We start from the raw sequence: 16,541 nt of genomic DNA, 5'->3' as shown, positions 1-16,541 counted from the left end.
ACCCTCAAAAAAGGCGAAAGAAAAAGGAACTGCAAAGCCATGAAGAATTATCCCTGTTTTTAAAGCATCTGAAAAGAGGGGAGTAGGAGAATAGACTAGGAATCTTACCAAGTGCTCTGATCTTTCCAGAGGAGAAAAATATAGTGTAATTCAGTTTCATTTACTTTTCTAGAACCACTAAACTTAAGTCAAATGGTAACTCTAATGAAATAGCCATGGAGGTGGCATTTGTAAATTGGTTATTAAAACAGCCTTAGACATTTATTTTCATAGGAATTTGGCCTAATCTTTCACAAGTTTAAATATAAAAATTGTACACTTATTAATTGTGGGTGAGTATGAAATTTGGACAGTTTTTCTAGGCAACTAATAGTTAATCTGAAAAATTTTCCATTGCTCTATTATTTCTTTTAACACTGAAAATAAAATAGATTTTTATTGGAACCTCTCTGTACACCCATTTCCTCATCTGTTAAGTGAGGACACTAACAGATACCTACGCTCATAATTACTGTCAGAACCATAGTTAATTATCCCATCGGCTAAGAGCAAACAGGGGCATGGTTAGTGCTATGTGAATGTTAGCTATTGTATCTAATACTTAGTTTGGACAAACTATTTTTAATATCTAGAAATCAGTTTCTCCTCAGGTAACCTTCCTTTACTATAAATTGTGATACTGATTATAACTTCACTTTTGTTAAAGTTCGAGTATCTACATAGTTCTCTTTATTGTCCTATACTGAGTATATCTACTTGAAACTAATATGATATAGTGAAAATGTTAACTTATTGAAATAAAAAGAGCTATTTATAAATTACTATGGAAGAAGCAATCCAGATTGAAACACTGAGTTTTGGGGAGGAAAAAAAGTAATTGGTCCTTTGGCCCATCTTGGACAAAGAACACACACACATTCATTTACTCATTTATTTAAAAAGTGTTGAGTACCTATTATATACAAGGCAAAAGTTGGTATGTTAACAATGTCTATTAGAATATGATAATAAATGACTCTAAACATGACCAGTCCATCAATTCATTTATGGCCTAATGGCTGGTTAAGTTAAACAATGGGTGCTGTCCTTTTAAGGCTCTTAAGACACCCAGAATCCTGGTAAATAATATGCACTGTAGTTATTTATAGTTATGCTTTTGTTTCCAAGGCTAATAGATAATAACACCCCACTGAGGTGTTAAGAACCCCAGCTAGTCACAACTATGGGTGGAGAAGGTGGAACTATAAGTAAGATCTAATTTTTTTATCTGATTATGGGTGAACATTTGACATGGTATATAACTACATTAAATATCTAGCAGATATGCATATCAAAATGCCATATTAAATACATATGTAATTGGTAATAATAAAAGGAATAAAAGAAAGTGAATATGGAAAACTCATTAAGGAAATATTAGTAGCCCGTATTATCTGTATAGAGCCTTCCTATTACTTAACAAGCTGAAATATTCATCATTTTTGTTTCATGTGTATATTTTACAATATGGGAAATTTCATGTAAAATGGAATTATTCACTTTGTGATGAAATTTGGAATGGCAGCAGAATCCCTGCTTTATTCTATTTTATTTCAAAAACTTTAATCCATGAACAATGGCAAAATTTAAAAAATGGAACTAGATAAACACATGAAATCACAATTCATTACTTTTACATTTATTTTAAGCTCTTCTATGGTATAACTATAAAACACCTTTATCATAGAATTCCTCAGTAGTGTCTTCTCTTAACTGAATTTAGTTTAGAAAATTTAGAGTTTCATTGATTATGGTTCTTTTCTGTACAAGATTGAAGATAAAGATCAAATAATTTTAAGAATTAATGTTAGGTAAAAATATTTTGTGTGCTTTCCCCATGAAAAATCTCAAGCAGTTTCCTCTCAATTAAAAATAATACTAATATTCCCGTGGGCTTATAATACGGCAAACACTTTTTGAAAGTAATTAAAATGAGTTAGTAAGAGGACATATTTTCATGCTAAACGTGTATCAGGAGTCCATATATTATTAAAATAATTCTTTTCATAGATGATGACCTATATCTTTATTTGCCTAGAAGTCTGAAAATTGTTAACAATAGAAAGGTCAGTACAATGTGATACCAGTCAGGTTTCTTGACACATTCAAGTTTAAATGGACCAAACTTTCATTCAATTAGCACCTGGCTTTTGCAGCCAGGAAGCTCTTATTTTCAGTGTCTTAACTAAAGGACAATGAAGGTATAAGAACAAGCTATTAAAAAAAGGAAGGATCTTAAAAGCAAAAGTCTTCTCTGATCATCCTAGTTTTGTTTTCTTTGTCGAACACAGACCCGGATGTTTCTGTGCCTCTAAAGGTTTAGAACACAGCCATCAGGCATTTAGAAGAAGAAGGCAGAAAAAGAATGGCTCTTATTGTAACCAGATAATCATTGGCCACCAGCGCTTCAAGGCGCCTCCACCGGTCCCCTGGACTTGTCTCCTATCTCTGAGGGGCAAGGATCCCTGGAAATATCACTGTTCCTATTCCTGTGCTTTTCCAGGCAGCAAAATAGCACTGCTTTCCTTCAGGAGCCCAAGAGTGGCAAAGCTACCCTTTCCTGTATCCATCCTGCCCCGAGCCACTAAGTGCAAGTCTATTTCTTTGAACTGTGAGGTTGGGGATGTGAAGAAAATGAATAGAAGAATTCATCTCTTAGCTCTTCCATATTATGCTGTCTCTTCTTAGTTATGGGTGGAGGGAGGTCCTAGGGTGGGTTGGGAATCGTCATACATAAACAGGGCAGATTTTTCTGGAATTTTTAAATACCACCAAGGCACTGGTAGTTAAGTAGGGTAGGGGTGACCAAAATTTCAGGATTTCTGTCAATCCACAAGACAAAGATTCGTGACTGCCCTTTTCAGTTCCCAAAGCATTTATTGATGGATTGATTGCCAGACTGGTCTATTTAATGGGAAGAGGCACTCTTCTGTTCCCAGGGAATTAAGTGAAGAAAGACTGGAGCGGTAAGCACTGGTGGTGGATTCCAGTTGGTCATGCTTTCTAATCCCTAACTACATGGTTGGATAAGAAAGTGCATCAGTTAGATGTGAAAAAACATGTGCTGTCTCTCCAGAGTCCAGAAGTTCTTAAAAACTGTGATTTATATCATCTGGAATAATAAATTACGTGCACAAAAAGAGTTTATCATAACATAAAATTAAAAAGTGACAATTTCATCACACAGTTACACTGCTGTTTTCCTTTTTTTTTTCTTTTTTTGGGGGGGTTTGTCCTTTTTGTTTCATTTTTCATTTCCATTTTTGTTTTTTATGGAGGGTTGGGGGAGGGTAGAGATTTGGTCCACTGAAGATTAATCACCCTCAATGATATATATATTAGAAAAAATATCAGCAGCAAGACTCTCTAGAAATAGATTCTGTTTGATGTAGCTAGTCTGTCTTTTCTGTTTTGCCCTCTTTCACGGCAGCCTCTGAAGTTTTCCGCAGGGGGGCTTTCTCCGAGTTGGCATGTCCTTGGCCAGAATCCGCTGCTCCGCCATTTTTGTGGGTAGTGTGTTTTTCCAAGTAGTTCAGCATTTCACTGAGGACTGTTTGGAAAGTGCTTAGGGCTGCACATATTGCTGGAGTCCCAAAGCCATGAGTGATCAAACTGGAAATGAGAAGTGGTAAGGAAAAAGAAATGAACAACTTGCAGTATGATACAGAACAAGCATCTGATCCAGAACATTCAATCAAACAGACATTTATTGTGTTCCTAAGGGGTGTCAAGCAGTAGGAAAGATAGAACACAAGTCAATGTATATTTTTTGTCCATAACAAATTCAGGATGCATGTAGACTTGTCATGGAGAGACTGGAAAAACACTAATGATCAGCAAACCTAAATATTTAACACAGGATTTGGCTCTGATTCTCTATCTCATTAAGAAAGCCAAAATTAAAAAAAAAAAAAGGCAGAATTACAACTTTCTGTACGTGGGAAGCATCTCATTTCTAAGAATAACATTTATATTTGTATGAGTATAGTTCACACAAGAAGAACTAAAGATTGGCTGAGTATTCTTGATGGTTAGCTGTTCCTTTGACTTCATTCTTCTCTCCTTCATAGTAACAAAGGTTTATCTGGGTACACAGTCATCTAGCTGGAAATGACATTTTTAAGCTTTCCTTGTAGTTATGTTTGGACATGGGACCAACCTTCCTACACTAGAACATGAAGGGAAGAGTTGTATGTGATTCCCACCTGTTTACAAGGAAATTGAGTGCTCTTTATTTTTCTCTCAAAATAGTTATGCAGCTCTGCAGACGAAGATAATCATCTTGGTGGTACAGGTAGAACACGACTGAAGAAACTCACTCACCTTCAGTGTCCTCAGTGAGAGAAAAACAAAATTCTCTCTTATGTAAGCCACTTCATGTTTGGGTTTTAGTGGCTAACCAATTAACTAATAATCATAAGTAGTGAGTAAATGTAGAGAGTGTTGTTGGTAACTGCAGCACACGTAACCCTTCCAGTCATGACCACCTCTAGCTGAACAAATATGTAATTGTAGATTCACTGTTGTGAACAGAACACCCCTAGCTTGTTCATTTTGTCAATTGTTTCTGAAGTGAGACTCTGCCTGGCTGCTCCCCATAATTAATATCTTGTAATAATATGGAAATATATGTTTGGCATATATAATGCATATGTTAGATACAACATAATATGTATTATACATTCAATAGGTAGAGCTAGTAACTGCTCACAAGTCCTAGTATCATTGTTATGACATTAACAGTTTTTAAATCAGACAGTATCATCCTCCAAAATGTGTTAACTTGCTTGCTATCCCTCGTAAGTTATGTAATCATTAGGAGCAAAAATAAGGAGATTTTAAAACAATGCAAATGAAGGATTTACAGTCCAAGGTAGCCTGTGGATATGCCTGAATGGTGATAATAACAGGATCTATCACATGAAATTGCTTCTATTAGTCCATAAAAAGGGCTCAGGATGTTGCCAGACCTATAGTAAGTGGACAATAAATGGTAGGTATCGTTGGCTATGGGATACTCATGGTAAGAGTAAAATTTTCTGCATGTCTCACACTATACTGCACAGGTTGCCAGCACATTTCAACTGAACATTTTACAAATGTCCTAATCTGTGCTTGGGTCATAATCAATATACATTAAAAAGGAAAGTCTTCAGTCTTCGATTATTTAGAGAATAAGAACCGGTAGTGCTTAGACAACTATGCACGCCAATATTTGTAGTATAAGACATTATCATAATTCAAGCATCTGCATATCTTTGTTACAGTATCTTGCATTGCTGAGCTGGAAAACTGATCTCAGCTCTGTTTCTCAGTGAGATAACTAGAAGGGAACCCATATGCTTTAAGATCTATCAGGGAATCTGGACAACACATGGAATTGATTGGAGTGGTGGAAGAATTAATCGTGGTGGCTGCCACAAAAACAACTGAGTGAACCCGTTCATTAGTGTTGAAATACTTGGCTCTGGTTACAATCGGCCTCTCTGCTCACGCTTAATTCCTTTGATTGAGCTCCTTGTACCACAGGATGAATTTTATTGTTCTTTCTAGTGCCATGTCCTCTTGGTGAAGACTGCCCTCTTTATCTACGGCAGAGTATGCAGAATTCAGTTTCACTAGGTTAAATATTAAAATTAATAAGCCAATATTTGAGTTCGGAACATATGCCAGGCCCTGCTCTACATGCTTCCTTCTGTATCACCTTCTACAATCCTGGGAACAATGCTAAGAATTAGGTATGATTATTTCCATATAATCATATGAAAATAATGTGCAGAGTTAAGTAATTTCTCTGGGAAATCTGATATTCTGCATTGCCTCTGTGCCTATGTTCTCAGGATGTGGGTGTGTTTTATTTTATTTTATTGTTTTAGAAATCACATTCTGTTGGCAGTTTTAGCTTTGTTTTTCAAAGTTGGTTCTGTAGGCAGACTTGTAGGCCTGGAAAATGAGAATACTTCTTACTCTTTTAAGACTGAGGTTTTTAAAAATCAAGTACAAAGTGGGTAGGTCTATAGAAATGCTTTAATTCTCCATGTGAAGAAGTAGTGTCCCCATAATGAAAGATACTTAAGATGGTCTCCTTCCTTGCTGATGGTCCTGCTTGCTTTTACACGATGCAATATCATTAGTAGGATACACTTTCATCTGTGCCCTGCACTCAGAACCCACCATGCCGTCTTCACACGGGCTCTGGCTGTAGGCACTTTGTGATCTGGAAGAAGTTATTTAGTTTGGTAAGATGACAATAGTCTGACTAGGACATCTGCAAATTCTTTCCAACCCTGACCTTCAACCCACAGGTGCTAATGCTCTTCTTTAAAGCCAGGACATGGAAAGAAGGTTATGAAAACTGGAAGACCACTGAGCTCAACTGAGAAGTCTAAAATGGATTGTGGAATCTTCAACACCAGGAAAGTAACTGTTTATGTTGTATGCCTGAAACTTAATATAATAGTGTACTTCAATAAAAATAAACAAAACTTAAAAAAAAAAGAAAGGTAATTGTTTGGAATGTTATCTTTCAACATGGGAAACACCACGTAAATTGTTAGTTTCTTTCATTTAACACTACCTGCATATCAAAAAACATACATGGCACACCATGTAGGATAATAAGTACAAAATATAGCTTCTGTTCTAGCAGTTTTCAGTGAGGTTTACTAATCCAATAATTAAAGCAATTTAATATTGTGTTAGAATAGTGCTGAAAAGGGGCACCTGGGTGGCTCAGTGGGTTAAAGCCTCTGCCTTCGGCTCAGGTCATGATCTTAGGGTCCTGGGATCGAGTCCCATATCGGGCTCTCTGCTCAGCAGGGAGCCTGCTTCCTCCTCCTCTCTCTCTCTGCCTGCCTCTCTGCCTGCTTGTGATCTCTCTCTGTCAAATAAATAAATAAAATATTTTTAAAAAAAGAATAGTGCTGAAAATAGGTGTATATCTCATTCATAGTGGCAGACAAAAAGGTGGAAAGGAATAATGTAGAGTCCACAGAAAAAAAATAAAAGAAAAAAGAGAAATATTAAGGCTGACTTTCAGTCTTAGAAAATAAACTGAGGTCATCTGTTTATGATCTCTAAAATCTTTGGTAACAGAGATCAATTTTGCCTTTAGAAGTATATTTTTCAGCACAGACTTAATATTGATGTTATACTTGGCATGTGCACATATTTTCATCACATCAACAGGAGAGGGCATTTCACAGGCAAGTATTACCTGGGTTAAATGGTAGCCATGAACGCTTTGAAGTAGGTAGGCAAAATTTAGAAGTTCTTCTAAATTCAAATTCATCTAAAAGTGTATCCTCAGGAACAGAACAAGTGAAAGAGCCAGGTAGCATTGTGCTCCACGTGTCCTCATCATGCCACATTTTCAAAACTGTTGAAGGTGGCAGCTAAGATAAATGCTGTATCAGATTTCCTGTCATATTTGCATTTCTCAGGCCTCCTTCCTCCCCTCTTTGCAATCATGTGTTTTAGGTCTTTATTTTTGAAAGGCTGATCTCAGGTTCCTCACTTCTCTATACCCAAACCTGGTCATTCCTACTTGGGCACCTTCGTTTGACCTCCCTTTTTTTCTCAGCCGAACTTGAAGTCCACTGACCCACTAAAGCTCCTTGGATGATATGGGGGGGGGGCGAGTTAGTTTCCAGGTCCCTTGATTAAGACATTGAAAAAGATGTGCTCCTGCCGAAGGATAGAAACTTGCCAAAGTGATAAAAGAACTTAAATAGAATTTTTAGGAGAAAGGAATAACATCTCTGCTACCCAAACTGTAAAACCAGAGCCTGGAAGGATCACAGGAGGACAGGGTTAGATCTCAGTCACAAAGGGATGAAAAGCCCTGGGAGCCATATTCGTGGACTCATAGTCCACTGATAATCCAAGTATGCTAGATCTTAGTAGAATGATGAATAATATGCTATATGTGTCTCTAAAATTCTGTGGTAATATAAATCTAAATCAGTAATCTAAAGTTATAGTCTCATCTTAAAAAAAAAAAAAAATACAGGGGCACCTGGGAGGCTAGGTTGTTGTGTCTGCCTTCAGCTCAGTTCATGATCCTAGCGTCCTAGGATCGAGCCCCGCATCAGGCTCCCTGCTTAGCAGGAAGTCTGCTTCTCCCTCTCCCACTCCCCCTGCTCCTGTTCCCTCTCTCACTGTGTCTCTCTGTCAAATAAATAAAAAAAATCTTCAAAAGAAAGAAAATTAAAAACTCTTTAAAAAATACAAAGTTGTTAAAATAAAAATAAACCACGAATGAACAACAGCAACAAAAATAAACAGGGCTGTGTTAGGACACTATCATCAACCTGTACTCTATCAACGGCCAGCACTGCTGACCTCCAGAGGCAGGAGCCTCAGGCGAGAGTGGTGAGAGGGGGCGGGGTACCTCAGTGTCTGGAATGACTGACTTGGTGAAAGGCTAACGTTTCCCAGGCTTCATTTGGGAGTCTCTGAAGCCCATGGTAGTAAGATTCAGTGTAAGGTTAGGTTCCAAGAATGGGAAAGAGGAATGCTGCAGAGAAGGGCAGGAGGGGAGGGGAGATGGTGCTATGTTAGCAGAAGAAAGATTAAATGGTAATTAAGATACTCAGCCTTCTTTTCAAACAGTTTAATGTTAAAACTGGCAATGATATAATGAATGGAGTTGAGACTTTTTTTTTTTTTTAAGTATAGGAAACTCTTATTTCAGGATAAAGAAAATAGGCATGTGCTTTTGAGAGACTGGAGTTGCTAAGTAATCTTTAAAAAATCTAGAAGATGGGAGAGAAGGTGTGAAAGAGAACAGAGCAATCTTCCTTAATAATCAAGGGGCGGGGTGGAAGGAGACAGACTTTGGGAACTCTAGTTTATTAAATTACATTTAATTCATCCCTTAACAAGTTTCTTGCAATGGGACATTTAAAAAAATGAAGATTTATTTATTTTAGAGACAGAGAGTAGGGAGGAACAGAGGAGAAGGGAGAGCGAGGGAAAGAATCTCCAGCAGATACTGATGAGCTAAGCTTGGGGCTGGGCTGGACCTCATCACCCTGAGATCAGGATCCTGACGTTACAACCCCAAGCCGAAACCAAGAGTGGAATGCTGACCTCACTGTGCCACCCAGGCGCCCCGGTAATGGAACATTTTTAAAATCAGGAGCATTGAATGTTAGTTTACATAGGGTAAGATTGACCCTTTTAAGGAACACAGGCTGTTGAATTTTGACAAACGCATGCAGTTGTGTTACCACTACAATTACCCAAAATGTTTTCTCATGTTCCTTGCCCATCAATGCCTTCTCTCCCAGCTCCTGGGAATCAGTGCTTTAATTTCTATCCGTGTAGTTATTACTTTTTCCCAACTGTCATATAAACTGAATAATAAAGTCTGTAGACTGTTATAACTTGGCATAATAATTTTGAGATTCATCCATGTTGCGGTGCTTATCAATAGATCATTTTTTATTGCTGGTTAAGTATTCCATTGAATGGATTTAATTACCATTTGTTCATATAATGGGCCCTTACAATTCTGAAATGTTAATATTGTAAGAGACCATGGAAGGGTTCAGTAAGGAGCCCAATAAAGTAACTGCATTTTTTAAAAAGATTTTTTTACTTTTAAGTAATCTCTACACCAACATGGGGCTTCAACTTATAACCCCGAGATCCACAGTTGCATGTTCCACTGATTGAGGCAGCCAAACCCCAGTAGTAGTATTTTTTAACAAAGTATTATCAAGGACTAAAAAATGCATGTTACTATAGGCTTTTTACAAAGCATCTTATAAAAATCTCCCCAAATACCATGTGATAAGTCGAGAGGACACGTGAATAGATGAAGGCCAACTTAGGGAGACTCACAGCTGGTTGGACAATGAGACCCAAAGTGTAGACCTAGGGCACTTGTCAGCCTTGAAGGACGTTTCTGGATGAGTGCACCCAAGACTCTCCCATGCATCCTCCTCTGCCTGCCATGTTAACTGACAGTAAGATTGAAGGCATCCTAGATTTAAGTGCTGGCATTAAAATAGAGAGGAAAATTCCTGCCTTGGATAATGGAACCAACATTTTAAAATATCTTAATGTGGTTAAAAAAAGCATTGTGGTGGGCCAAAATCAAAGGTGTGAAATTTAGGGGAGATTAAAAACATATCCATTTGCAGTATCCTGACAGAGAGATCTGACCCAAGAGCAATTCTTTGGGAAAGGCTCAGCAAATCAGTAAATCTAAGCTAAAACAAAAACAAAAACAAAAACAAAAACAAAAACCCAAAAAACAAAAAACAAAAAAAAGCAAGAGTCAAATTTTAGGTTTGGATCACAACTAGTCAGGCTTACAAGCTGTATTTACCTTGAACTATTCTCTCTCTCTCCCTAACTAGATTCCAGCTCATTGATTTCATTTTCCTATTACAGTTTCATACCGAGGAACAGGAAGGTTCTGACAACTCACTGTGAGCAACACAATTACCCATTGAGAAAATCCAGACTGCTAAGTTTATGGCACCTGATGTCAGAGAAAATGCAACTTCTATTTAATTGTCATGGTCTTAATTTTATTCATGGTTTTAAAAACTCCTATTCTGCTAGATCCCCCAATAAACATTCTCGAGAGCATCTTTCTGCAACATAAACCATCTTTTCAAATTGGCTGAGCTCAGAGACAGTAACTATGGCTGGATCTAAAAGATGAAATTCTACTTCTGACTTTCCCCCTAAGTGTTAGGATATGTTCAGATTACAGCAATTGGAGGGATGGCTCAGAGCAGAACCACCCTTTTTAGGGAGAGAGTATGACTGTTTGTACACATGTACCTGCCGAGTTATACTGTTCTTTGTCTTTTATAAGGTGGCATTCCGGGGTCACCCAGATGGCTCAGCCCATTAAGCATCAGACTCTTTGATCTCAGCTCAGGTTATGATCTAAGGGTTGTGAGTTCAAGCTCCCTGCATTGGGCATCATGCTGGGCAGGGAGACTCCTTAAGATAAATACATAAATGAATGAATGAATAAGTGAATGAATGAATGAATAAAATTAAAGTAAAATAAAATAATTAAAATATAAGGTGGCATTCTGGTTTCCTCTTGACCAATGGGTTTGACCTGAATAAATTCTACTGATTATAGACTTCAACTTTTTTTTTTTAAGATTTTTTTAATTTATTCATTTAACAGACAGAGATCACAAGTAGGCAGAGAGGCAGGCAGAGAGAGGAGGAAGCAGGCTCCCCACTGAGCAGAAAGCATGATGTGGGGTTCGATCCCAGGACCCTGGGATCATGACCTGAGCCGAAGGCAGAGGCCTTAACCCACTGAGCCACCCAGGTGCCCCTAGACTTCAACTTTTTAAGGGAAAATATATTATCATAGTTCAAACTGTATCCTCTACCAATAAGGTTAAAAATGAAGAAATGGAGACAGAAATGACAGAGGTAATAATAGAAGATGGAAAAGAAGAAATTGCTATTTGAGAGAGAATAAATTATAATCCTCTTCTTTTTCCCTGTGTGGTTTTGCCAATAAGACATTAGGAAAAATCCAGCTTTAACTCAGGGTTTATGCTTATAAACTACTTGCCATGAATGAGGAGAATCTATCAGGAAACTTCTGTATAATTGAAATTTCACAAACTTCTCATCACACCTTGTGGTATCTCATTAAGTGCATTTTTTATTTGTGGCTAAGGCCTTATAAGTAAGTTTTTCTTGAAAATCTTCAGGCATGGCTGGGCAGCTCAGTCAGTTAAGCATTTGCCTATAGCTCAAGTCCTGATCCTGGGGTCCTGGGATTAAGCCAGGCAGTAAGCTCACATGGAGCCCTGCATCAGACTCCTTGCTCCATAGGGGCGCTGCTTTTCCTTCTCCCTCTGCCTGCTGCTCCCACAGCTTTTGTGCATGCGCTCTCTGTGTCAAATAGCTAAATAAAATCTTTTATTAAAAAAAAAAAAAAAAAGGAGGGACACCTGAGTGGCTCAGTTGGTTAAGCGTCTGCTTTCAGCTTGGGTCATGATCCCAGAGTTCTGGGATTAACTCCCACATGGGTCTCCCTGCTCAGCAGGGAGCCTGCTTCTCCCTCTCTCTCTCTCTGCCAAATAAATAAATAAAATATTAGAAAAAAAGAAGGAGACAATCTCCAAAGCTTCAGCCCTTACTTGGAATATAAATTAATAGAGGATTCTGAAAAGACAACTGCCTAAGGAATAAGAGCTATTTTACTTCCCGTAATCTAAGTAAATATGGTTTATACTTCAGTAGCTTTGTTGTATGCTAGAGAAATGTTACAAAACTGTTTCCATATTGCTCTAGCTGTCCTTCAGAAATGCTTTAATTGATCTGTCTAAACTGATTTAAATTAAAACACTAAAGCTATTTTCTAAAACATAGCCTAGAGCAAATGCCTATGGAAACTCCCCCTGAATTCTTTCTACCTAAAGAGTTGGGCCTAGGGTCCAGCACATCCTTTCTAAATACTAATAAGGAAACACTAGTTTAAAATGTATTGAAAAGGTGGGGCACCTGGCTGGCTCAGTCAGTAGACCATGTGACTCTTGATCTTGGGGTTGTCAGTTCAAGCCCCACATCAGGGGTGGAGTCTACTTAATAATTAAAAAAAAAAAAAAAAAGTAAAGAATAGCAAATAAATAAATAAAACATACCGAAAAGGAAATGCCAGTCTCGTTAGCATTTTCAGGTGTGTATGACAACAGCGGATGGATTTTTCTAGCTTTCTTTTGGGATACAAAAAAGCTGAATGTATTTAGATATTTTTTATACTACAAACTAGGAGACAGAACATGAGTAGAAAATAGCCCATTGTCATCATTTAGGTATCTGAGTAAAAGCTGACTTTATTTTGTCAAATTTCAACTTTCTACCTGGAAAATGTCTGACAAGCAACCATCTCTTCTTCTTTCAGTGCGTATAAAAGTTGAAAAAGTTGCGTTATTATTCTCATTACTTTGTTATGTTGCATCATTCCAATGGGTATTTGCTATCATGTATCTTTAATTCCCCGAATTACATACAGATGCAACTGTCACCAACCTCAGCTCTGTTTTGGCCGCTGGGAGGCAGGCAGGCAGCAAGATTTAAAGGGAAGATAAGCCTCTGTCTCTTTCCCTCCTGGATTATTCAGCTACTACAAGTTTAGGTCCAAATGTAGCCTGAGGCTCAGTCTGTACTCCCCACTATGGTTTTAGGGGGCAGTCAGAAAAATGCCTTCTTCCACTCATGAGAACAGTGGTGAGTGCAGCAGGCTGGGGAACACCCCTGGAGAATACCAGCAAAGGATTACGGGGCTTCTCTGCAGAACCTTACTTCTTTTCAGAGCTAGGAGGGTAAGGCACTTCATCTCTTGGAAGCAGCGCAAATCCTGAATATAAGTCGTGGACAGAGAGTAGAGGAAAGTAGCTGGGGCTTATCCTCTTAAAAGTTGATAATATCTACCCTGTGTAGCCTATGTCTTGGCCATGGACACAGAGGAAGAGAGGGACTGTCTGATTGTGCTGATTTTCTACATAGATTATATTGTCCCATGGCCCCAGTGGAGTTTAATTAAACTCCATTAAATGGTTCCAGTGGGGTTTAATTAAAGTGCATAATGAAGGTATACAGTTCTCTGGTGGTGAGAAATTATTGAAATCTACTCACTAGCAAGACCTTGACAGCACTCACAAACTTTCTGTGCTTCCTTCAGCTAGTGCTTCTGAACCACAGATACATAGAAAAGTCACCCAGAGAGCTTATTAAAAAAAAATATCAATGTGTAGGTTCCCTTCCAGAGATCCTGATTTAATTTACTTGGCATAGGTCCAAAACATCAGCATTGTTAAAATAATACCTATTCAATTTAAATGCAGCCAGGAAGCTGGGTATGTTCCCATAGGGCCAAGAAGTAAACCCTTCTTAGGAAGGATAGGCTGCTATCCTTCCCAGGAAAAACAGAATGAAGAACGTCAGCGTTTTCCCCTAGAACGTCTGTAGAACCTTAGTTCCATGGGCTGTTAATAGTGACTCTGAGATAAAAAGAGTTCCTGTGATCACGTTTTGGAAACATGGAGCTGAGCATTTCTTCTATTCAAAAAGGGTACTGGGAGTTTTTGAAATGCTAATTTGTAACTGGCATATGTCAAGCAGATTATAATAGGCAGGGTTTCCTGAGCCATATAACAGTTGACCATGAGACACTTTCAAGGAGTACCTCATGGGGCTAGAGTTCTACAAAATTCAAAACCTCTCTTTGGAGAAGTTTATTTATGATTGCCTTAATCTCTGCCAGATTGGGATATGTGCTGCCCATCTACTGCCCTAAGGTCATGTTCCTCCTGCTCTTCTCAGCTACTTACTCAGGTCCCAAAGGGGATTGAGTCCTTGTGATTCCATTTTACTTCAGTCCAGCTCATTAGCAAAGGAGGCTACGGATATAATCAATGCACACGCATTTGAAACACCAAAGTCAATCACATTCAAGTCAACTTTCTGAAGGTAAAGACATTTTTAACACTTGCACCCTACTTTTGCATATAAGAATACAGATTAGGAATAAATGGACTATCTCCTTACATTTCTCCCTATCAGACAATTCATATTTTCTATATAGAATAAGGGAATGGAAAGGCTGAGTTTAGGGCTCTTGTGCTTTTTTAGATGAATTCTATTCAGTTATTGACTTTTTTACTTCTCTCTCTCTCTCTCTCTCTTTTTGGTTTAGATTTTATTTATTTATTTCATGCAGAAAGAGAGAGAGAGAGCATGCATGACCACAAACAAGGCAGAGGGTCTGAGAGAGAAGCAGGCTCCCAGCTGAGCCGGGAGCCCAATGTGGGGCTTGATCCCAGGACCCTGGGGTCCTGACCCGAGCTGCAGGCAGGTTCTTAACTGACTGAGCCACTTAAGTGCCCCAATTATTGACTTTTTAAAATGAACAAATTTTTAAAACATAAAGAGGAAAAGATGAGATCATACAGAAACACAGCATAAATAATGATTTAACTAACGCAGACCGGTAAATGGAGAATGGGGTAAAATATCATTGGTCTAGAAGAAGCCTTAGAGATCATCTAGCTTAACTGTATCAATATGTGGATGAATGTACAGAGGCCAGACTGGTAAAAGTTCTCCTCTAAATCCACACTATCAACTGGTAACAAGAGGACACCGAGGTAGGTTCCTGAAACCCATCCTGAGTGCTTCCTGCAGTCCTATGCTCTCTCTCCAGACTGTCCTCCAATCCACAGTTCAACAAAGACAGAAATTATTTAAATTCCCAAATATCTTCACCAACTATGCATTCCCCAATTATTCACACATGTTGTTTCTACAGTGCCATGTTTGGAACTTGTTAGAAACAGTTGCTTCTCATTTCTGTCGTTTGAATTACTAGTCTCCCATGTGCTATACCTAAAAATCATTTAACATGTCATCAAGTGATCTTCGAGGGATGCTTTTATACATAGATCTCCAGCAGGCTTTGGTTTGGTGCCATGCAACTTGTGAAATACAATAAATATTGGCAACTGATTTATTCAATTTCCTGCTTAATGTTAAATAAACGTAAGTAACTTAATGTAGATTCATACAAGAAGTTCATCATAGTTCCACCTGTCTGCTAAGGGTGTGGAAACTGTTGCCTGTTTTATTTTTAGCCGACATTTTTACTAGTGAAAATTTTACTTCAAGGGAGACTATTTTTACTCTTATGTAAATAGAAATTATCCATATTTAACTAGTGAATAAGACCTGAACATTTACAGGTATGTTTTTCTTTGCACCTGGGAATGCCACACAGTTTTTGAAGTTTGAGTTTTAAAGTTGAATTTCAATCTTACATAGAAAAGGTTAAGTGGAAATACAGGACTTTTTTTCCTTCATAGTTCAGTCCTGTTATTTTGAATATTCTTAAACAAAATGGTCCTGGAAGTCCTCTTGAATGCGCAGAACATCCAGAAGGAGGCTTACTAATTTTATTTCTTACATGCTAAGAAGCCTCATTGTATAATTCAATTCATGTTGTTTTCTTTTGAGATTAGAGATTAAATGGAAATTTCTTCATTTCTCTTCTGACGCTGAGTGATTTCATAGGATTAATAGAATCACCCATTGCTGATTACCTTCCCTACCACTTTCTCATTCAACTAAAAGGAGAAAAAAAAAATCTATATACACTTTAGGCTCCTTAGAGGCAACCAAACACGTCGCGTTCAAGTAGAGACATGTGCACTCTCCTGCGTCAGCTGCCGAGAGTATAGCTTTTAGAAGAGAGTAGCTGACTGGAATTCATGTCATATGTGGAACAAAAAGAAAACAGGGATGGCGCATCTGGGTGGCTCAGTTGGTTGGGTGACTGCCTTCGGCTCAGGTCGTGATCCTGGAGTCCCTGGATGGAGTTACGCAATGCGCTACCTGCTCAGCAGGGAGTCTGCTTCTCCCTCTGACCCTCCCCCTCTCGTGCTCTCTCTCTCTCATTCTCTCTCTCAAATAAGTAAATAAAATTAAAAAAAAATCAAAATAAATGA

At 38.1% G+C, this 16,541-nt stretch overlaps 1 protein-coding gene across 1 annotated transcript in view; it reads right to left on the bottom strand.

Annotated features, from left to right (window-relative positions):
* Positions 1-871: 871 nt before the first annotated feature.
* TFAP2D (transcription factor AP-2 delta) overlaps positions 872-16,541 on the bottom strand; it is a 57,066-nt gene continuing 41,396 nt past the window's right edge. Inside the window, exon 8 of the mRNA XM_004771890.2 lies at positions 872-3,651. Within this exon, the coding sequence (XP_004771947.1) occupies positions 3,432-3,651 (220 nt within the window). The 3' untranslated portion in view covers positions 872-3,431. The remainder of the gene's footprint in view (positions 3,652-16,541) is intronic.

Source organism: Mustela putorius, unplaced genomic scaffold, assembly GCF_011764305.1.
Source record: "Mustela putorius furo isolate JIRA1106 unplaced genomic scaffold, ASM1176430v1.1 tig00003983_pilon_pilon_pilon, whole genome shotgun sequence".
Taxonomy (NCBI): Eukaryota; Metazoa; Chordata; class Mammalia; order Carnivora; family Mustelidae; genus Mustela; species Mustela putorius.
This window is presented reverse-complemented; position numbering and strand designations above follow the sequence as displayed.